General features: G+C 36.5%; 1 protein-coding gene across 2 annotated transcripts in view; it reads left to right on the top strand.

The window, feature by feature from the left end:
* FAM227B (family with sequence similarity 227, member B) overlaps nucleotides 1-23,603 on the top strand; it is a 293,298-nt gene that overhangs the window by 91,532 nt on the left and 178,163 nt on the right. For both annotated transcript variants that reach the window (XM_011928590.1, XM_011928592.1), the window contains one exon: nucleotides 23,104-23,241. In XM_011928590.1, coding sequence (XP_011783980.1) covers nucleotides 23,104-23,241 — 138 coding nt within the window. The remainder of the gene's footprint in view (nucleotides 1-23,103; nucleotides 23,242-23,603) is intronic.

Here is a 23,603-nt window from a genome sequence, read left to right as displayed (position 1 = left end):
ATTTTACTGAAATCTAATATACATTCAGTACATTACACAAATCTGTAGGGTGCATATATATGATACATAGTATATAGCATATATAAACATACACAATACATAATATATATACACAGACATATATACATGAAATCAACATATACATCAAGGTGCAGAACATTTCCAGCATGTAGTTGCAATTTTGTTTGTATTTTTACCTAAGAATCTTTCAAAATAGTGCTTTTAGTGGCAAATAATTTCATGTTTATAATTTAATTATTAGTTTACACTTATTAATATTATCTTAAACACTGTGGCCTGTGTATTATCCTTGCATTTTAGAATGTATTGAGTTGTTCTTGTCATGTAATAATGCATAGTAAAACATTATAAATGGATCTAATGACTTGAAAACAAAAGAATATTCTCTGTTGGAAATAGAATTCTATGTATTATATTTGTGATTCTATAGAATGCTGTACACTTGTGCTTCTGTAGGGTTTTCTTTATATTTATATTTCTTTATATTTATAGTAGTTTTAATGTGTGTTGCACTTTTAATTAATACAAATATATTTTCTTCTATTAAAACTCAAATGAGTTTACAATAAGAAAAATATTCTCTTTTTTGTCTAACATATATCTTTACTTGAACAGTTTAGATACATTTCTTACTCTTCTTTTTACAATAAATATGTTTTTGGTATTTTAGCTACTAATAATTTAACATTGGAGCAATTTTATAGATACATACAATTCAATTTTTTCTAGCCTTTCATTTTAGTTCTATTACAACAGAGGCAAACAAATTGATTTCACTTTTACCCAATGGTATCTCAAAAAAAGTTAACTCTTTTTTCTTGCAGAAAGAAGCTCTTAGTCACTTGCCATAATTATTTTGATATCTTCAGATTAATTCTACCAGTCATAACCTTATAAAACTTCCTGAAACAAGATCAGTTTTTGTTTACTTTAGTTAGAGCTACCTTTCTGCTATTTAAGTAGTATAGATCATTTATATTAGTGTTCTTGCTAGGCAGTTTGTATGTGGACTGATTTTATTGATGCTTTGAAGTATGCTTTGAAGACCTATAGGAGTGGCCTAAAGTAAACATTCCAAACTGAATTTACCACAGGATTTCAAAACCATTCTGTGTAAATCTCCTGGATAATTGATATTGCCTCATCTCCATCTGTTACATATATTATTTTCTAAATACATAATAGAAATCAATTAAAAGCATAATAATTGCAAAAAAGTATGAAAATTGTATTTGTAGATAATATGATATATCCATGGAAAACTCTAGACAGTCAATAGTAAAACTAATTTGAACAAAAGGGTTTCATAAGATAGCCACATATAAAAACTTAAGGGTGAATGATTAAACAAACTATGGTGCTTCTGTGCCATGGAAAACTACTCAGCAATGAAAAGGGAATGGATTATGGATATATGAAATAACTTGGATAAGTCTCTAAAGAATTATGCTGAGTGAATAAAGTCAATGCCAAAAGTTCATATACTACTTGATTTCATTTATATAACAATCTTCAAATTACAGAAATTGGGAAAAGATTAGTACTAGCTAAGATTTAGAGATGAGAGAAGAAACTGGGAAGGAAAAAGAGTAAGTGTGGATATAAGCAAGCAATTTGAGAGATACTTGTGATGGATCTGTTCTATATCTTGATTCTATCAATGTCTGTATTCTAGTGTGATATTGCACTATAGTTTTACAAGGTGTTACCATTGTGGGAAACTGAGTAAAAAGGGCGGAGTATCTCCTTGTATTACTTCTTGCAACTGTATGTACATCTACAATTATCTCAAACAAGTTTAATTTAAAAAAATCAAACCTGCATTTTCTTTTGTGTGTATGTTGTCTTTATGATTATTTTAGATTATTTTTGATGCAGGTACATGTCCAGGTTTGCCACATAGATATATTGTGTAATGGTGGTATTTGGGCTTCTAGTAAACCCATCACCCAAATAGTAAACACTGTACCCAATAGTTCATTTTTCAACTCTGACGCTCCTCTCAACCTCCCCTCTTTTAGAGTCCCCAGTGTCATTTTTTATCTTTATATCCATGTGTACCCATTGTTTGTTTCCCACTTACAAGTGAGAATATATGGTATTTGATTTACAGTTTCTGAGTTATTTCACATAGAATAATGACATCCAGCTCCATCTATATTGCTGCAAAAACATGATTATATTCCCTTTTATGGCTGCATAGTATTCCATGGTGTATATATTCCATATTTTCTTTATCTGATCATCCATTGATAGACACTTAGGTTTATTCCAAGACTTTGCTATTGTGAATAGTGTTGTGATAAACATGAGGGCAGGTGTCTTTTTTGTATAGTGATTTGCTTTCCTTTAGGTTTATACCCGGTAGTAGGACTGCTGGGCTCAATGGTAGTTTTATTTTTAATTCTTTGAGAAATCTCCATGCCTTTTCCCATAGGGGTTACTGTATTATACATTCCCATCAATGGTGTGTGTTACCTTTTCTCCACATCCTTACCAGTATCTGTTATTTTTGAGAAATCTCCATGCCTTTTCCCATAGGGGTTACTGTATTATACATTCCCATCAATGGTGTGTGTTACCTTTTCTCCACATCCTTACCAGTATCTGTTATTTTTTGATTTTTTGATAATAGCCATTCTGATTGGTTTGAGATGGTATCTCATTGTGGTTTTAATGTGCTCCTCTGATAATCAGTGATGTTAAGCATTTTTCCTTATGTTTGTTGGATGCTTTTATGTTTTCTTTTGAGAAATGTCTGTTCATGTCCTTTGTCCACTTTCTAATGGAGTGTTTTTCTCTTGTTGAGTTGTTTGTAGATTGTGAAAATTAGTCCTTTGTCAGAGGCACAATTTGCAAATACTTTTACTCATTCTGTAGATTGTCTGTTTACTCTGTTTATTATTTCTTTTGCTGTGCAGAAGGTTTTTAGTTTACATCTCACGGATCTGTTTTGTTTTCATTGCCTTTGCCTTTGAAGTCTTAGTCATGAATTCTTTGCCCAGGACAATGTCAAGAAGAGTTCTTCCTAGATTTTTTTTTTTCTGGAATTATTTTGTAGTTTCAGTTCTTATATTTTAGTCTTTCATCTATCTTAGGTTAATTCTTGCATATCATGAGAGACAGGGGTCCAGTTTCATTTGCTGCATGTGGCTATCCAGTTTTCCCAGAACCGCTTATTGAGTAGGTGTTCCTTCTCTATTGCTTATTTTCGTTGACTTAGTCAAAGATCAATTGGTTGTAGATATGTGGGTTTATTTATAGGTTCTCTATTTTGTTTCATTGATCTATGTTTCTGTTGTACCAGCACTATGTTATTTGGGTTACTGTAGCTTTGTAGTTTAACTTGAAGTCATGTGATGTGATGTGATACCTCCAACTTTGTTGTTTTTGCTGAATTGCTTTGGCTTTACAGGCATTTTTTCATTCCACATTAATTTTAGGATTGCTTTTTCTAATCCTGTCAAAAAAAGACATTAGTAATTTGATAGGAATTGCACTGAATCAGTAAATTGCTTTGGGCATCATGATTATTTTAATGATATTGATTCTTACAACCCATGAACATGTGATTTTTTAAATTCATTTGTGTCTTCTGTGATTTGTTTCATCAGTGTTACATATTTCTCTTTGTAGGGATCTTCCACTTTCTTAGTTAAGTGTATTCCTGGGTATTTAATTTTTGTGTATATGTCTGTTGTAAATGGGACTGAGTTTTGATTTGGTTTTAGCTTGAACATTATCAGTGTATAGAAATGCTACTGATTTCTGTACATTGTTTTATTTCCTGAAACATTACTGAAATCATTTATTGAATCTATGAGTCTTTTGGAGGAATATTTAAGGTTTTCTAGGTAAAAGATCATGTCATAGCAAACAAATAATTTGACTTTTTTTCCAGTTTGGGTGTCTTCTATTATTTCTCTCTTGCCTGAGTTTTCTGGACAAACTTCCAGTACAGTGCTGAATAGGAGTGGTGAGAGCATGCATCCTTGTCTTATTTTGGTTCTCATGGGGAATGTTTCCAGCTTTTTCCCATTTAGTATGATGTTGGCTGTGTGTTTGATGGTTCTTACTATTTTGAGGCATGGTTCCTTGTATGACTGAAGGGATGTTGGATTTTGCTGAATGCTTATTCTGCATATATTGAGATGATTGAGTGGTTTTTGTTTTTAATTCTGTTGTTATAGCATATCACAGTATTGATTTCCATATTTTGAGCCGTGCTTACATCACTGGAATAAAACCCACTTGACAGTGATGCATTATCTTTTTGGATGTGCTATTGGAATCAGTTTGCTGGTTGTTTTTTTGAAAATTTTTACATCCATGTTCATCAGAGATATTGGACTGTAGTTTTCTTTTTTACAGTGTCCTTACCTGATTTTGGTACTGGGTGATACTAGTTTTGTAGAATCAGTTTGATGAGATTCCCTCCTCCCTGATGTTTTGGAATAGTTTCAATAAGATTGAAGCTACTAGCTCTTAGAACATCTATGAATTTGTCTGGTCCTAGGCTTTTTTTTTTTTTTTTTTTTATTATTCAATTTTATTACTCCTTCTTGATCTGTTCAGAATTTTTATTTCTTCCTGGTTCAGTGATGAGAGGTTGTGTATTCCCCAAAATTTATCCATTTCTCCTAGGCTTTCTAGTTTGTACACATAGAGATGTTCAAAATAATCTCTGATGATCCTTTGTATTTCTCTGATACCAGTGGTAAGTCAGTTTTATCATTTCTGACTGTGCTTATTTGAATCTTCTCTCTTTTTTGCTTGATAAATCTACCTAGTGGTCTATCAATCTTGTTTCTCCTTTCAAATAACCAACTTCTCATTTCATTAATACTTTGTATCACTTTCTTATTGTCAATTACACTTACTTCTGTTCTGATCTTTGTGATTTATTTTCTTCTTGTAGCTTTGGGTTTAGTTTCTTCTTGTGTTTTTAGTTCCTTGAGGTACAATGTTAGGTTGTTAATTTGAGATCTTGATATTTTTGATGTTGGCATTTAAGACTGTAAACGTTACTCTCAGCACAGATTTTACCGTATCTTAGATGTTTTGGTATATTGTGTGTATGCTTCATTGATTTCAAAATTTTTTTATTGCTTTCCAAATTTCATATTTTACCCAAAAGTCCTTCAGGAGCAAGTTGTTTCATTTCCCTGTAACTTTGAAAGTTCATCTTGTGATTGATTTTTAATTTTATTCCACTGTGGTCTGATAAGATACTTCATACAATTTCAGATTTTAAAATTTATTGAGACTTGCTTTATTGTTAAGCATCTGGTCAGTTTTGGAAAATGTTCCATATGCTGATGAGACAAATATATCTTTTACAATTGTTGGGTAGAATCTTCTTTAAATGTCTATTAGGTTCATTTGGTCTAGAGTCAAGTTTAAGTCCAGAGTTCCTTTCTTGATTTTCTACCTTGATGGTATCTAGGCCTGTCAGTGGGGTGTCGAAGTCCTCCACTATTATTGTATTGCTGTCCATCTCTTTTCTAAGGTTTAGTGTTCTTTGTTTTATGAATCTTTGTGCTCCAGGGTTGGCTTCATAGATATGTAAGATTGTTAAATCTTGTTGAATTGAACCCTTTAATATTACATAATATCCTTCTCTGTCTTTTTTTACCATTGTTGTTTTGAAGTCTGCTTTATTTGATTTAAGAGTAACTACTCCTGTTCATTTTTGTATTCTGTTGTGTGTGTGTGTGTGTGTATGTGTATATATATATATTTCTCTACCCTTTAACTTTGAGTCTCTAGGTATCTGTACACATTTGATGGGTCTGTTATAGGCAGGTCCTGTAGAACTGGTCTAATGGTGACAAATTACCTTAGTGTTTCATTTCTCCTTCATTTAGGAAGCTCAATTTGGCAGCATATAAAATGATTGGCTGGTTTATTAGTCTGTTTTCATGCTGCTAATAAGGACATATTCAAGATTGGGTAATTCATACAGGAAAAAGTTTTAATGGACTTACAGTTCCACATGGCTTTGGAGGCCTCACAATCATGGCAGAAGGCAAGGAGGAGCAAGTCATGTCTTACATGGATGGCAGCAGGCAAAGAGAGAGCTTTGCAGGGAAACTCCCATTTTTAAAACCATCAGATCTCATGAGACTTATTCACTACCCCAAGAAGAGCAGGGAAAAACCTGCCCGCATGATTCAATTACCTCCCACTGGGTCCTTCCCACGACATGTGGGAATTCAAGATGAGATTTGGGTGGGGACATAGCCAAACCATATCATTTTACCCCAATTCCCTCCCAAATCTCATGTCCTCACATTTCAAAACCAATAATGCCTTCCCAACAGCCCCTCAAAGTCTTAACTCATTTCAGCATTAACTAAAAGTCCACGATCCAAAGTCTCATTTAAGACAAGGCAAGTCCCTTCTGCCTGTGAGCCTGTGAAATCAAAAGCAAATTAGTTACTTCCTAGATACAATGGAAGTACAGGCATTGGGTAAATACAGCCCTTCCAAATGGGAGAAATTGATCAAAACAGAGGGGCTATGGGCCCCATGCAAGTCTGAAATCCAGTGGTGGAGTCAAATCTTAAAGCTCCAAACTGATCTCCTTTGACTCCATGTTTCACATCCAGGTCACACTGATGCAAGAGGTGGACTTCCACGGCCTTGGGCAGCTCCACACCTGTGGCTTTGCAGGGTATGTCCCTCCTCCAGGCTGCTTTCACCAGCTGATGTTGAGTGTCTGTGGCTTTTCCAGGTGCACAGTGAAGGCTGTCAGTGGATCTACCATTCCAGAGACTGGAGGACAGTGGCCCTCTTCTCACAGTTCCACTAGGCAGTGCCCCAGTAGGGACTCTGTGGGGGCTCTAACCCCACATTTTCCTTCTGCACTGCCCTAGCAGAGGTTCCCCATGAAGGTCCCTCCCATACAGCAAACTTCTGCCTGGGCATCCAGGCATTTCCATACATCCTATGAAATCTAGGCAGAGGTTCCCAAACCTCAATTCTTGACTTCTGTGCACCTGCAGGCTCAACACTACATGGAGGATGCCAAGGCTTGGGACTTCTACCCCCTGAACAAACCACCTGAGCCCCTTTATGCTATGATTGGAGTGGCTGGAACACAGGGAACCAAGTCCCTAGGCTGCACAGAGCAGACAGTACTGGGCCTAGCTGACAAAACCATCTTTCCCTTCTAGGCCTCCAAGCCTGTGATAGGAGGGGCTGCCATGAAGACCTCTGACATGCCCTGGAGACATTTTCCCCATTGTCTTGGGGATTAACATTTAGCTCTCCGTTACTTATGCAAATTTTGCGGCTGCCTTGAATTTCTCTTTAGAAAATGGGATTTTCATTTCTATTTCATCATCAGGCTGCAAATTTTTTGATCTTTTGTGCTCTGTTTCCCTTTGAAACTGAATGCTTTTAACAGCATCCAAGTCACATCTTGAATGCTTTGCTGCATAGAAATTTCTTCTGCCAAATAACCTAATTCATGTCTCTCAAGTTCAAAGTTCCACAGATCTCTAGGGCAGGGCCAAAATGCCACCAGTCCCTTTGCTAAAATATAACAAGAGTCACCTTTGCTCTAGTTCCCAACAAGTTCCTCATCTCCATCTGAGACCACTTCAGACTGGATTTCATTTTCCATATCACTATTAGCATGAAAATGCTGATAGTGAAAGCCATTCAACAAATTTCTAGGAAGTTCCAAACTTCCTCACATCTTCCTGTCTTCTGGGCCCTCCAAATTGTTCCAACGTCTGCCTGTTACCCAATTCCAAAGTCTCCTCCACATTTTCTGTTATTTTTTTAGCAGTGCCCCACTATACTGGTACCAATTTACTGAATTAGTTTGTTTTTGTGCTGCTAATAAAGACATATGCGAGATTGGGTAATTTATACAGGAAAAAGATTTAATGGACTTAGAGTTCTACATTGCTGGGGAGACCTCACAAACATGGTGGAAGGCAGGGAGAAGCAAGTCATGTCTTACATGGATGGTAGCAGGCAAAGAGAGAGCTTATGCAGGGAAACTCCCATTTTTAAAACTATCAGATCTTGTGAGACTTATTCACCATCCCAAGAACAGCAGGGAAAAACCTGCCCTGATGATTCAGTTACTTCCCACTGCAACCCTCCCACAACATGTGGGCATTGAAGATGAGATTTGGATGGGCCAAGCCAAACCATATCAGCTGGCTTTTTGTTTTCTTTAAGAAGTGTCTGTGTTTAAAGACACTTCTTTAAACACTATAAGTGTCTTGAAGACACTTCTTTAAGAAGACTAACCCTAGGCCCACTCTTCTAGCTTCTCTTCTAGTTTCAAGGTTTCTGCTTAGAAGTCTGCTGTTAGTCTGATGAGATTTTCTTCATAGTTGATTTGCTGCTTCTCTACATCTGCTCTTAAGATTTTCTTTTTCACACTGGAGAGTAAAGGAAAGAGAGCCTGAGAACTGTATGGAGAGTAGAGATGGAGAGTCTGATTACTGTTTGCTTTAGTGAAGATTGTTTTGTATAGTATCTCCCAGGTGTCCTTGAATTTCTTGTATTTGGATGTGTTCATCTGTAGCAAGATCAGGGAAATTTTCCTGAATTATTCCCTCAAATATGTTTTCAAATTCCTTTTTCTTCTTCTCCCTCAGAAATGTTTATAAGTCATAGGTTTGGTTGCTTTACATAATCCCGTGTCTCTTAAAGACTTCAATAATTTTAGAAAATTATTTCTTTTTTATTTTTTGTATGATTGGGTTAATTTGAAAGACTAGTTTTCAAGCTCTGAAATTTTTTTCTTCTACTTGGTCTAGTCTGTTGTTAAAGCTTTAAACTGTATTTTGAAATGGTTTCAGAGAGTTTTTTATTTTTAGAAGTTCTGTTGGTTCCTTAAAATATATCTATTTCATCTTTCATATTCTGAATTTTTTATCTGTGTTGTTTTTCAACTTTGTCTTGGATCTTTATTGAGCTTCCATACAATCCATATTTTGAATTCTTTATGTGTCATTTTAGAGTTTTCATTTGGTTCATATACATTACTAGAGAAATTAGTGTGATTCCTTTGGGGATGTCAAAACACTCTGTCTTATTTGCTTCCAGAGTTTTTGCACAGAATCCTTCTCAACTGAAGAAGCTATCACTTCTTATTTTTAAATTTGCTATCATTTAGATGGGACTTTTAAATTTTTTATTCTTCTTTGTGAGTCTGACTGTAGTGTATGTTGTGTATGATCATTTTGATTTGTTCCTGGGTGATCTCCAGGGACTAAGACACTGTTATGGGTTCCTTGCTTATAGATAGTTTTTGGACATGATTTTCTCAAATGGCTCTTGTTGTAGCTGTGTATTGGGTGTGTGAGCTGACTCACTGTCTTCTGTGGGGCTGAGAGTGTGGACGTCTTAGGAAGTTTATCTCCTGCCCTAGCATGGTGTGCTTCAGCAGGTTATTTGGTGGTGCAGTTCAGTCCTAAGTACAGTAGGTGGTGCTTAAGAGTGGAAGCCAGATCATCTTCCAGTATCTTGATAATGAGTGGAAATGCGGCCCTGATAGGGGTGGTGGAGGGAGTTCATGGTTGAATGTGCTGAAGTCTGGGGTGGAGAAATTGGGTGGGGGCTGCACCATCTCCTCATCTTTGGCAGGTAGAAATATAATTTGCTTTCCTATCATGCCCCTGTCATAGGGCTTGCAAGCTTCAGTTAAAATAGATTCTGTTCTTTATCTCAAGACCACAATGTGACTAGGTCCACAGAAAATGCCCATCTGGTAGCTCCCAAAATGGCTTGAGGAGGAACCTCTCTCCTCAGCTCCGAACAGCTCTGCAGCTGGTCTGCACTCTGTTGCAGGAAGGGGAGATGAGCCCTCCCTTTGTGCAAGCTCAGGTGGCAGCAGGCACACTTTCAGGGAGGTGTAACTGACACAAATAGCATAGGAAAGGCTGTCTCCAAGTTTCTTTGCTTTAGTTCCCAGTGGGGAAATCCTTGGCTATATCCATAGCTGTAGACAAGGGGAGTAAGAGATGAACCCCTCTCCATGTCCATTCTCAGCCACTGGTGCTGTTCTTTTGCTAGGCAGAACAACATTGCCCCTTTCAGAGATCACCACACATCCATGTTTCCTTTGTTTCAAATGGCACTTTAATGGGCTGTACTCCCCCTTTTCCTTGGGGTAGCCCATGCTGAGGGCTAGGTCTCCAGGAATCCCGCAGCTCCCTAGGGTCTTGCTGGTCCCCTGTGATTGCCAAAGTCAGAGTGTGTTCCAGAGCATGTTTCCAGGTGATCTGGTGATGCAACAACACAGGGCTAAGATTCCCTGGATGAGAGAGTGTCCCACAACAAGTGTACAAGCAGTATGGCACCCACCACCTCAATTCAGGTTTGAGGGGAGCGTGAACACACATGCACAATCTGGCCGCCCTGTGCTCCACCCCCAGGAAGTTCCCATGTTACTTCCAACAGCATTGCTTGGGCTCACAAGGGAAGAGGGACTCTGACAATTCAGTGGTCAGCAGTCTGTCTTGGGGTGAGAGGAGCAAAGAAATATTTCCACCTATCTTTTCAGTGGGACTTCAAGTTCTCCAGGCATCAATCTTCACCAGACTCTTGCTGTCTCCTTTCCTGCAGCCCAGCTTCTTCCTGGGGGTTTGATACGGTTTGGCTGTGTCCCCACCCAAATCTCATCTTGAATTGTAGCTCCCATGTGTCATGGAAGGGACTTGGTGGGAGGTAATTGAATTATGGGGATGAGTTTTTCCCATGCTGTTCTCATGATAGTAAATAAGTCTCACAAGATCTGATGGTTTAAAAAAGGGCAAATCCCCTTGCCCATGCTGTCTCTTGCCAGCCACCATGTAAGATGTGCCTTTGCTCCTCCTTTGCCTTCCACCATGATTATGAGGTCTCCCCGGCTGTGTGAAACTATGAATTTATTAAACCTTTTTCTTTATAATTTACCCAGTCTCAGGTATTTCTTCACAGCAGTATGACAACAGACTAATACAGTAAATTGGCACCAGGAGAACAGGGTACTACTATTAAGATACCCAAAAATGTGGAAGCGACTTTGGAACTGGATAACAGGCAGAGAGGTTAGAACAGTTTGGAGGGCTCAGAAGAAAACATAAACATATGGAAAAGTTTGGAACTTCCTAGAGACTTGGAGGGCTCAGAAGACAGGAAGATGTGGGAAAGTTTGGAATTCCTAGAGATTTGTTGAATGGCTTTGACTATCAGCATTTTGATGCTGATAGTGATATGGAAAATAAAGTCCAGAATGAGGTACCTGGTCTCAGACGGAGATGAGGAATTTATTGGGAACTGGAGCAAAAGTGTTTCTTGCTATGCTTTAGCAAAGAGACTGATGGTATTTTCCCCCTACCTTAGAGACCTGTGGAACTTTGAACTTGAGAGAGATGATTTAGAGTATCTGGCAGAAGAAATTTCTAAGCAGCAAAGCATTCAAGATGTGACTTGGGTGCTCTTAAAAACATACAGCTGTATGTATTCACAAATATATGGCTTGGAATTGGAACTTATGTTTAAAAGGGAAGCAGAGCATAAAAGTGCAGAAAATTTGCAGCCCAATAATGCAACAGAAAAAAAAAAAACAACAATTTTCTGAGGAGAAATTGAAGCCAGCTGCAGGAATTTGCATAAGTAATGAGGAGCTAAGTGTTAATGGCCAAGACAATGGGGAAAACATCTCCAGGGCATGTCAGAGGTCTTCACAGCATCCCTCTCATCACAAGCTGGGAGGCCTAGGAAGAAAAAGTGGTTTCATGGGCTGGGTCCAGTGCCTTGCTGCTTTGTGCAGTCTTGGAACTTGGTGCCCTGTGTCCCAGTCATGGCTAAAAGAGGGCCAACATACAATGTACAGCTTAGGTCGTTGCTTCAGAGGGTGCAATCCTTGGTGGCTTACACACGGTGTTGGGCCTGTGGGTGCACAGTAGTTAAGCATTGGGGTTTGGTACCCTCTGCCTAGATTTTAGAGGATGTATGGAAATGCCTGGATATCCAGGCAGAGGTGTGCTGCAGGGGTGGAACCCTCATGGAGAACCTCTGCAAGGGCAGTGTGAAAGGGAAATGTGCGGTGAGAGTCCCCACACAGAGTCCCCACTGGGGTACTGCCTAGTGGAGCTGTGAGAAGAGGGTCACTGTCCCCCAGACCCCAGAATGGTAGCTCCACTGACAGCTTGCACCATGTGCCTATGAAAGCCACAGACACTCAATGCCAGCCCATGAAAGCAGCCAAGAGGGCAGCTGTACCCTGCAAAGCCACAGGGGTGGAGCTGCCCAAGGCCATGGGAGCCCATCTCTTGCACCAGCATGACCTAGATGTGAGACGTGGAGCCGTAGGAGATCATTTTGAAGCTTTAAGATTTGACAGTCCTGCTGGATTTCAGAGTTGCATGGGGCCTGTAGCCCCTTCATTTTGCCCAATTTCTCCCATTTGGAACAGATGTATTTACCCAATACCTGTACCCCCATTTTATCTAGGAAGTAATTAACTTGCTTGTGATATTACAGGTTCATAGTCAGAAGGGACTTGCTTTGTCTCAGATGAGATTTTGGACTGTAGACTTTTGAATTAATGGCAGAATGAGTTGAGACTTGGGGGAACTGTTGCAAGGGCATGATTGTATTTTGAAATGTCAGGACATGAGTTTTGGGAGGGGCCAGGTGTGGAATGATATGGTTTGGCTGTGTCCCCACCCAAATCTCATCTTGAATTGTAGCCCATAATCCCCATGTGTCATGGGAGGGACCCGGTGGAAAATAATTGAATCATGGGGGTGGTTTTTTTCCGTGCTGTTCTCATGATAGTGAATAAGTCTCCCGAGATCTGAAGGTTTTATAAAGGGCCGTTCCCCTGAACATGATAATTCTTGCCTGCTGCCATGTAAGACCTACTTTTGTTCCTCCTTTGCCTTCTGCCATGATTGTGAGGCCTCCCAGCCATGTGAAACTGTGAGTCCATTAAACCTCTTTTTTCTTTATAAATTACCCGGTCTTGGATATTTTCTTCATAGCCATATCAAATGAACTAATACAGTGTTCTCCAACAGTTTTGAGCATAATTCCCTTAGCTTTTCACTCAGGTCATAACCATCAACCTGTAACTTTAATTTTTCTGAGGAATACTGGCATTCAACATCCATAGGCAGCCATCCTAAAAACCTATGAAAACACAAACCTATATTTTTTGAGATAAAAGATAACCATGCTGGTGAGAGTGCAAGTTAATATAATAATTTTGGACAATTGCCAATATCTACTAAAGCCAAGCATATGCATACTTTTGGCACAGAATATGCATGACTCTCAGGTACATGCCCTACAGAAATGTGCACATTTCTGTACACCGAAAAAATTGCAAAATGTTCATATCAGGCCTATCTATAATCATCAAGACAGAAACTTTAAAAATGTCCATCAGTAATATGAAGTTTACATAAATTGCAGAATATTCATACAATGAAATATTATCAGAAATAAGAGTGAACAAATTATATCTATATACAACAATATGGATAAGTCACACAAACTTAGTTAAACAAAAAGAAAAAGCCAGACACAAGTGAGTAGATGCTGTATGAGTCTATTTATATAAAGGTCAACATCTGTAAAACTAATGTATTGTGTTAGTAGTGAGACTAATAGTTACCCTTGGAACGGGTAGTAACTAGAACAGAGGACTCTTAGGTGCTGGTTATGTGAGCACTATATTTTAAATTTGTAAAAAATTAATTGAACTATACATTTATGATTTGTTCATTTTTGAATATTTATATGAATTAATGAAAAGTTAAATTGAAAACAAAGGCAATAGTAGCTGCAGTAAAGCCTCTATGATTTATTTAATCATTAATGTGTTTGTATAGATTTCTCTTACACTGCTTTCTTTAACAGTTTATATCCGTCAAGAATCACATGTTTTCTGTGTCTAATTCTCATAAATGATTTTCTCAACTTATATTTGTGACTCAAATAGATTTTTATCTTTCATTTGTGACTATTTTGCACTGGCAAAAGCACTTGTTGAAAGAATTTTATAAAACATACTTTTCTTATTTCTTTGTTGCCGAAATGTTTGTATTATAGATCTAAAATACTATATTCAGTGTTCTCTTTAATGTATCATATAGTCTTCTTCAGGATGAAGTAATCATTATCTTAGACTCTTTACAGTATACTGAGTTCCATTAATTTCATTAACAACTGGCTTTAGTTTTTGTTCATTTTTTCACAACTAAAATTTTCATTGCCTAAGTGACTTATACACAATAAGAAAAAAAAAAGGATCATGAGAGGCTGTATTAGTTTTCTATTTCTGCTGTAACAAGTTGCCATTTAGTGATTTATAACAACACAAATGTACATCTTACAGTTATGGAAGTTAGAAGTCCAACTGGAGTAAAATCAAGATATTGACAGAGATGTGTTTTTTTAGAGGCTTTAGGGGAGAATCTGTTTCTTTGTAGCTTCTAAAGACTCCCTGTATTTGCCTCATAGCCCTTTTCCATTTTCAAAGCCGTAAGTGTCTGATCTCATATCACATCACTTTGACACTGACTGCTTTGCCTCTCTGTTCCATATTTAAGGATTCTTGTGAATTCATTGAGCCTGCCTGAACAAGTTAATCACCCTATTTTATGGTCAGCCAATTAGCAAACTTAATTCTATCTTCTCCCTTAAGTCCCCTTCACCATATAACAAGACATATTCATATTTTTGGGGGATTAGAACATGGGTGACTTTGAAGGCTACCTCTGCCCACCACAGAGACACCTTAAGATTTTATATAACTGGCTAGACTATGTCACAAGCTTTATGACTGAATTCCACATCCTAGCCTTACAAAAAGCAAGATTAAAACCTGTGCCGTTACTTATGGCTTCTTCCTAGGATTTAGAAATCTAAAAATATATTGCTCCCTCACTTCTACCAAAAACACTGAACTATCTGCAATTTCAAAACCTTTCCTGAACCCATCAGAGGTTGTAGGCACCAATCCAAAATCTATTTTAAAAAAGTAGCCTCCAAGCAGAGAGGGGATGCAAGCCTTGTTTACCTGGAGGAGATGCAGTACTTTGCCATAAAATCAAGTAAGAACAATTTAGCAGAAATTTTTAGTGAATTGCTAGAAGCTGAGCATAGGTTAGTGTGCGGATAAAAGAGAAATTGCCCTACATTTATGTTTTTACAGCATGGACCTCATAAGAAAGCTTAGGAATAGTGTGACAATCCCGAGAATGTCTGGGAGAATGGAAGAGCAGTCACTGAAGGAAAGGGATAAAGCCCCTACTCTATGTAAAAAATAACAATAAAAAAATTTTTTTAAGTCGTGGCATGGGGACAGCAAACCCTGTTGTCCTTAAAGAACTGGTGAAGACCTGATTTACCTACAAGAAAGAAGCAGAGAAAAAAACCCTTTACTTGTGAGGCCAGGACTACATACTAGGTCCAAAATATTAGAGGTGTGCTACAGCTGGGACAAGTCTGGATCATTGAGAAGACCCCATTCCAAGACACAGGAACATAGCCCATCACTGAGCTGATTCAGGGAAACGGAGGATATCCCACTGCCACCCATCTAACAAACATCAACTAACAAATATCAGCAGTTTATTTCTGAGAGAGGGGAAAGTAGTGTACAAAAATACTGTTTTTGAGAAGAAGGCACAAAGAGAGGATCTAAAGTTGATAGACAAACAGACAAACACAACAAAACACTTCTGGAAAAATAGTTCCCATTCTAAGAGGAATTTGAAGCATATGCAGTACTAAAAGTAATAATAGCAACAAGAAAACATAAACACAGTTCATTCTAGACTAGATTTGGTCAGTTTCTCACACTAAATTTGAGCAAAAGAAGAAGCCCATTTTGAGGCATGAAAACTACTTACCTCATCTTTACTACACTACATAGTATATTTGGTCTTCAACAAAAATTATAAGGTATGCAAACAAGCCATAGAAAAAGAAAACACTGTCAAGCAAAAAAGCTATCAACAGAATCAGTTTCAGGTAAGGCTCAAATATTGGAATATCAGACAGGAAATTTGAAATAACGATAATTAATATGTGAAAGGTTTTAGTGGAAAAGGTACATAACATGCATGACTGGATGTGTAATTTCAGCGGAGACATTGAAAACTCTAAGAAAGGATCAAATGAAAACCACATGAACAGAGGTGAAGAATGTCACTGACAAACTTATCAAATAAACTTTTCACACCCAAGGAAAGAATCCATTAACTTGAACATAGATCAGAGAAATTACCCAAACTGAAACACAAAGAGAAAAAAGAGCGAAAAACACAAAACAGAGCATTCAAGGGCTGTAAGACAACCTCAAACTGTCAGGCATATATGTAATTGGAATCCCTAAAGGAGAAAAGAGAGAATATATTATAAAAGAAATATTTGAGAAGGTAATGGCTGAGATCTTCCTAAATGGAAAAGAGTAGTCTTTTCAAAACATTGTCCTGGAGCTCCTGGATATCCATAAGTTGAAAAATAAACTTTGATTCAAATCTTCTAACCTATGAAAAAAATTAACTGAAATGGATTGTAACCCTAAGTGTAAAACTTAAAACTATAAAACTTTTAGAAGAAATCATGAAAGAAACTTTTGTGACATTAGGTTAGGCACAATTTCTTAGCTAAGACACCAAAAGCATAATGCATAAAATAAAAATCTTGACAAACTGGATTTAATGAAAATTAAGAACTTCTGTTACTCAGAAGACACTAGTAATAGAAATGAAAAGAAAATTCACAGCCTGAAAGAAAACACTGGCATGTCATATTTATAATAAAAGATTTTTATCGAGACATATGAAGAACTCAAAATTCACTGAAAAGAAATCAAACATCTCAATTTAAAAATGGGTGAAATATTTAAATGGAACAGGAAGAGAGGAAGTCATATTATGTCTGTTTGCAGATGACATGACCCTATATTTAGAAAACCCCATCATCTCAGCCCCAAAACTCCTTAAGCTGATAAGTAACTTCAGCAAAGTCTTAGAACACAAAATCAATGTACAAATGTCACAAGCATTCCTATACGCTAACAATAGACAAGCAAAGAGCCAAATCATGAATAAGCTCCCGTTCACAATTGCTACAAAGAGAATAAAATACTTAGGAATACAGCTAACAAGGGACATGAAAGACCTCTTCAAGGAGAACTGCAAACCACTGCTCAAGGAAATAAGAGAGGACACAAACAAATGGGAAAACATTCAATCCTCTTGGATAGGAAGAATCAATATTGTGAAAATGGCCATACTGCCCAAAGTAATTTGTAAATTCAATTCTATTTCCATCAAACTACCATTGACATTCTTCACAGAATTAGCAAAAGCTACTTTAAAATTCAGATGGAACCAAAAAAAGAGCCCACATAGCCAAGACCATCCTAAGCAAAAAGAACAAAGCTGGAGGCATCACACTACATGACTTCAAACTATCCTACAAGGTTACAGTAACTAAAACAGCAAGGTACTGATATCAAAAGAGACATACAGACCAATGGAACAGAATAGAAATCTCAGAAATAAGACCACACATCTACAACTATCTGATCTTTGCCAAACCTGACAAAAACAAGCAATGGGGAAAGGATTACCTATTTAATAAGGTGCTGGGGAAACTGGCTAGCCATATGCAGAAAACTAAAACTGGACCCCTTCCTTATACCTTATATAAAAATTGACTCTAGATGGATTAAAGACTTAAATGTAAAACCAAAAATCATGAAAACCCTAGAAGAAAACCTAGGTAATACCATACAGGACACAGGCATGGGTGAAGATTTAATGATGAAATTGCCAAAAGCAATTGCAACAAAAGCTGAAATTGACAAATGGGATCTAATTAAACTAAAGAAATTCTGCACAGCAAGAGATCATCAGAGCAAACAGGCAACCTACAGAATGGGAGAAAATTTTTGCAAGCTACCCATCTGACAAAAGTTTAATATCCAGAATATACAAGGAACTTAAACAAATTTACAAGAAAAAAACAACCCCATCAAAAAGTGGGCAAATATATATGAACAGACACTTCTCAAAAGACGATATTTATGTGGCCAACAAATACATCAAAAAAAGCTCAATATCACTGATTATTAGAGAAATGCAAATCAAAGCCACGGTAAGATACCATCTCACACCAGTCAGAATGGTGGTTATTAAAAAGTCAAGAAACAACAGATGTTGGTGAGGCTGTAGAGAAGTAGGAACACTTTAACCTTGTTGGTGGGAATGTAAATTAGTTCAACCACCATGGTAGACAGCGTGACAATTCCTCAAGGATCTGGAACCAGAAATACCATTTGATCCAGCAATTCCATTGCTAGATATATACCCAAAGGAATATAAATCATTATATTATAAAGATACATGCACATGTATGTTTATTTTAGCACTATTCACAGTATCAAAGACGTGAAACCAGCCCAAATTCCCATCAATGATAGACTGGATAAAGAAATGTGTTACGTATACACAGTGGAATACTATGCAGCCACAGAAAAGAATCAGATCATGTCCTCCGTGGGGACATGGATGAAGCTAGAAGCCATCATCCTCAGCAAACTAACACAGGAACAGAAAACCAAACACCTCATGTTCTCACTCCTAAGTGGGAGTTGAACAATGAGAACACATGAACACAGGGATGAGAAACACACACACCAGGGCCTGTTGAGGGAGTAAGGGGTGAGGTGAGAGAGGGGAGAGCAGCAGGACAAATTGCTAATGCATGCAGAGCTTAAAACCTAGGTGACAGGTTCATAGGTGCAGCAAACGACCATGGCACATGGATACCTATGTAACAAACCTGTACATTCTGTACATGTATCCCAGAATGTAAAGTTAAATAAATAATTTTAAAAATAAATATTTGAATAGGCACCTCATCAAAGAATTTGTATGAACCTAAGAACATCATCTCAATTATTGGCATAGCCATAATAATTCTGGAAGATTGTGGGTAATGATAAGACAAAAAATAGTTCAGAAAGAAATGTACAGCTCTTAGTAATTAATAGAAGAAGCAAGCCAAAAAATGAAACCTAGGACAGGTATAGATGATTTAAATAACATGATTAACAAGCGTGAAGTAATGTATACACATCGAACACTACAATTGAAAAATATACATTACTTTCAAACACAAAATATTTATAAAAATTCTTTTTATATTCAGTCAAAAATCAAATACTTCCAGCTTTCAAGAGATTTAAATCATATGGAGTCATTCATTGAATGCAATGCAGTACATTAGAAACTATGACCAAAAAATAGGAAATGTCTTTATGTAAGTTGAAAATTAAAAATATGTGCCTATGTGTATAACTATGTAACAAACCTGCACGTTCTGCACATGTACCCCAGAACTGAAAGTATAATAATAATAAAAAGAAATATGTGCCTAATAGCATGCTCATCTATCTCAGCCTCCACCCAGTTCTGTTCCCTTGCTGGAGAGGCATTGCGATCACTGGGTATATACCCAAAGAAATATAAATCATTCTGTTATAAAGACATGTACGTGTATGTTCATTACAGTACTATTCACAATAGCAAAAACATAGAATCAACCCAAATGCCCATCAATGATAGGCCAGATAAAGAATATGCGGTACATATACACCATGGAATACTATGCAACCACAAAAAGGAATGAGATCATGTCCTTTGCAAGGATATGGATGGACCTGGAAGCTATTTTCCTCAGCAAACTAACCCAGGAACAGAAAACCAAACACTGCGTGTTCTCACTTATAAGTGGGAGCTGAACAATGAGAACATACGGACATATGCAGGGGAACAACACACACTAGGGCCTTTGGGGGATGCAGAGGGAGGGAGAGCATCAGGAAAAATAGCTAATGGATGCTAGGCTTAGTACCTCGGTGATGGGGATCTGTGCAGCAAATCACCATAGTACATGTTTACCTATGTAACAAACCTGCACATCCACACATGTTCCCTGGAACTTAAAAGTTAATGAAAAAATAAAATAAGAAATATGTGCCTACCAACTCAATCTTCAAAGAAGAAATCATAATGGAAATTAGAGAAATGGAAACTAGTTTTGAACAAGTTGACAAGAATAAATACTATGTCTCAAAATATATAAGATGACAGCTAAGGTTCTTGGAAGGTAATTTATGGCCTTTAATGTGTATTTTCAAAAAAGTATAAAGACTGAAGACCAGTGATCTATTTAAGCATCCATCTCAAATGGGAAGAAACTAACCCTTTAGAAGCCTTTTTGTTTTTGACATCTCAATTCTCTATATTATATTTAAATAGAGAAAACAGAGAGAAAGCAAAGTAAGAAATAATCAAATAATTATTTCAAAAAGTTTTCCATGCTTGGAAATCTTGAGTTTCCAGTTTGAAAGAGATTATCTAGTGCTTAGGACAATGGATAAAAATTGCTGTATGCCACAGTAAATTGTTGTGAGTCCTCAGAACCCAGAGAACAAAAAGAAAATGCTGAAAAAAACTTTCAGAGAACAGAAGGATTAAGAAACAGAATTGTATCGTCCCTCTTATCAGCAACTTTGAAAGAAGGAAGAGAATGGAACAATGTCTTGCAAATTCTAAGGGAGAACTATTTATAACCTAGGACCCTAGACCCAACCAATTTGTCAGGTAAGTGTAAGGATGAACTAAAGACATTGTTAACTTATATACATCTTTTCTCGTCAAGTTATTGGAGAAAAAAACCACCAAAATAAGGCACAAATTAACGAAGAGGTTAAGATGAGAGTCAAGGAATGGAGGCTTAAACACATGGGACATGTAAATTGAATCCCCAAAATAATGGTGAAGGGAGCTCCCTAGATGATAACTGCACAAGCCTAATGAAAAAATTTGTTCAGATTTGAGCACATTGGCAGGCTTCGGGAGACATGTCTCCAAGAATATTAAACTGAAAGAATCTCTGATGCATCTGAATATATTCAAAAGCAATTTAGACAATAATGGGGGGAGTAGTTTGGAGTTAAGTTAATTATAAGTACTAGAACATAAGAAAACAAAAACATCCAACAATTATTAACTTCAGATAAAGAAATTTTCTGAAGAAAGTAAGTATAGCAGATTCATTTTTAAACTCTCAATTCTCCACATTATTCTGTATATTCAAAAAGAGAGAACTAGTTTAGCTGTCAACAAGATTTTATGTAATTATAATAATATAAATGCTGATATTCACACAATGAAAATTATAACAGTTGATATTATGTAAAGAATAGGAAGTTAGCTTGTATGTGGTGATAATGAGATAGGATAGTGAAAGATCGTTAAATCTTTTATCTTCCCTAGTTGGACGTCAATAGATAATGCCTACAATTAACACATCAAAATCTAACAATATAGCCCTTTTTTTGTCTGCTGTGGTTATGGGTCCCAAATAAAGATAGTTGATTCTGGAAAGCAAGATGCAGTCTTGGGGATATGTGAGGAACAATGAGACTTTGGAAATTAAACAAATAGTTTGACATATAGTTTCACTCTTTAAATTATATGTCTGTATAAATTTTATAAAATGAAAAATGAAAATTAGAATATATGTAAGTTACCAAATAATTGCAAAGACATTCTAGGTTTTTAGCTCCCTTATTTTATATGCCATTTGTTCTAAATCCTGTAGGATAACAATTTCCTAGAAAATACTTGAATAGATCCTACTAGAGTTTAGTTTTTAAAAATTGGCAATGTGAAAATATAAATTTCAAGTGTTGTGGCTCTATATTAATGTCATTCTTTGGAGCAATTCATGTTTTGTGACCAGTATGAATTAAAACTTATAAATAATGTTGGAATGTAGTCAGATATCAACCAGTGGCTAATTTGCAAAAAAAAAAAAAAAAAAAAAAAAGTAAAAGTAACTTATATTAAGTGCTTATTGTGGATCAGGCACTATGCTAAATAATTTCACATCTGCCTTGATGGCAGACAGGGACTAGATTTAAATGAATTTTGTGCCCCTTGTGTCCAACAGATAGTTTGGTGCATAGTACGCCCTCTCGCTCTTTATATATCAGGACCAAGTAGGGTTTATTCAATACTGGACAGTATTAACCATGTATTTTATTTTCTATATTCTGATACTTGGACATCTGGGACCTTGTTGACCCTAGAAGGACCGCACTTCCTTGGGTTAGTTAATTCCTAGAGGCAACTTGCCCATGAGCATGTTTTTTAAATGCTTTTTGATTTTTAAACCAACCAGTTCAGAGGTCACACACAACCATTTCCTTTATTTGGCTCTTACTTTATTTGGCTCTGGGACTAGGTACCAGACTAGGCATAGCTCCTATGCACTTAAGCCTGCTGAAAGTATTAAAACTAGTCAACCATAGGCCTTCTTGCCTTGCCTGTTCCTTCCTAAGGAAAGCACAATAAAGACTCTTACCCACAGTTATCCCCTCTTTCTCTGTCTCCTGACTGGCCCCAGGGCTTGCCCATGTGGCCCTCTGTGGCATGACATCCCCCTACTCTTGAGAACTGTGAGTAATAAACCATCTTTACAAACTCAATCTGCTGATCTGTTGGCCTTGCTATACTTCAATTTTTCTCTTAATGCACAATATTTTAAAACATAGGCAATCTATCTAGAAGCACTCAAGTGAATCAAACTGAAGTCTTCTGCTAAATAAGTGATAACTGTATCTAAAAACATTTAGAAAATTATAATTTGATGGCCCAGTCTAGTGAATAATCCTCATTGAACACTCACCGCTGAGAAAATATTGGCTACATTTATGAGCATGGTAATTTATAGTCATAGTTATTAACATAATAATAATATTAGTTCATATTTGTGTAGTGCTTTCCCATTTACCATACTTTAACATATATTTAAAAATAATTTATATTATTCTTATTTTTATTGCTGAGGATACAGATGTTTAAAGTGGTTAAATGACTTATCTAATCCTACACAGCTTAAAAGGAACAAAAAAGGGACTTTTTTGTTGTGAGGATGAAATGTATAATTATCATAAAAATGCTTTGACAAATTAAAAGGTATTTTCAAAATCCAAATTTATTTGGCTAAATATGTATTTTATATTAACAGGTTTAAAACCTCAAAAAGGCTTTTGGACCCACTGGAAACTGAAAGAACTCTCCACAACCACCATTCATGGTAGCAAAAAAGCACATGCAAAATCAGTAAAGGAAAGAATTGCAGACAGTCAAGAACGTATAACAACTAGTAAGTAAAGTTTTTGTATACTACAAAATGGAATAGGTAGCAAAAATCAATTAAGTTATTTATTAGGCAGAATTTTCTAATGATTTACTTATTTATTTTTAAATGTTATTTTAATAACATTTGATTTATAGATTGATGTTATAGTGGTACACACTTAAGTCCTTTTTCCATTTGCCTGTTATAAAATAATGATTTTTTAAAATTTTGATCCTTTTTGTCTTTATGTATACTACAGATATTCTCACTTTTACTTGTATTGCTGTTAATCGTGTTGTCTCAATAGATAAATTTACATTTTTTATTTTGTTCATTTAAATTATGTTTTCTTTAGGGTTTCAGTTTTGTGGTGTATTTGTCAAGAC

The sequence above is a fragment of the Colobus angolensis genome, unplaced genomic scaffold (assembly GCF_000951035.1).
Source record: "Colobus angolensis palliatus isolate OR3802 unplaced genomic scaffold, Cang.pa_1.0 Scaffold78, whole genome shotgun sequence".
Taxonomy (NCBI): domain Eukaryota; kingdom Metazoa; phylum Chordata; class Mammalia; order Primates; family Cercopithecidae; genus Colobus; species Colobus angolensis.
This window is presented reverse-complemented; position numbering and strand designations above follow the sequence as displayed.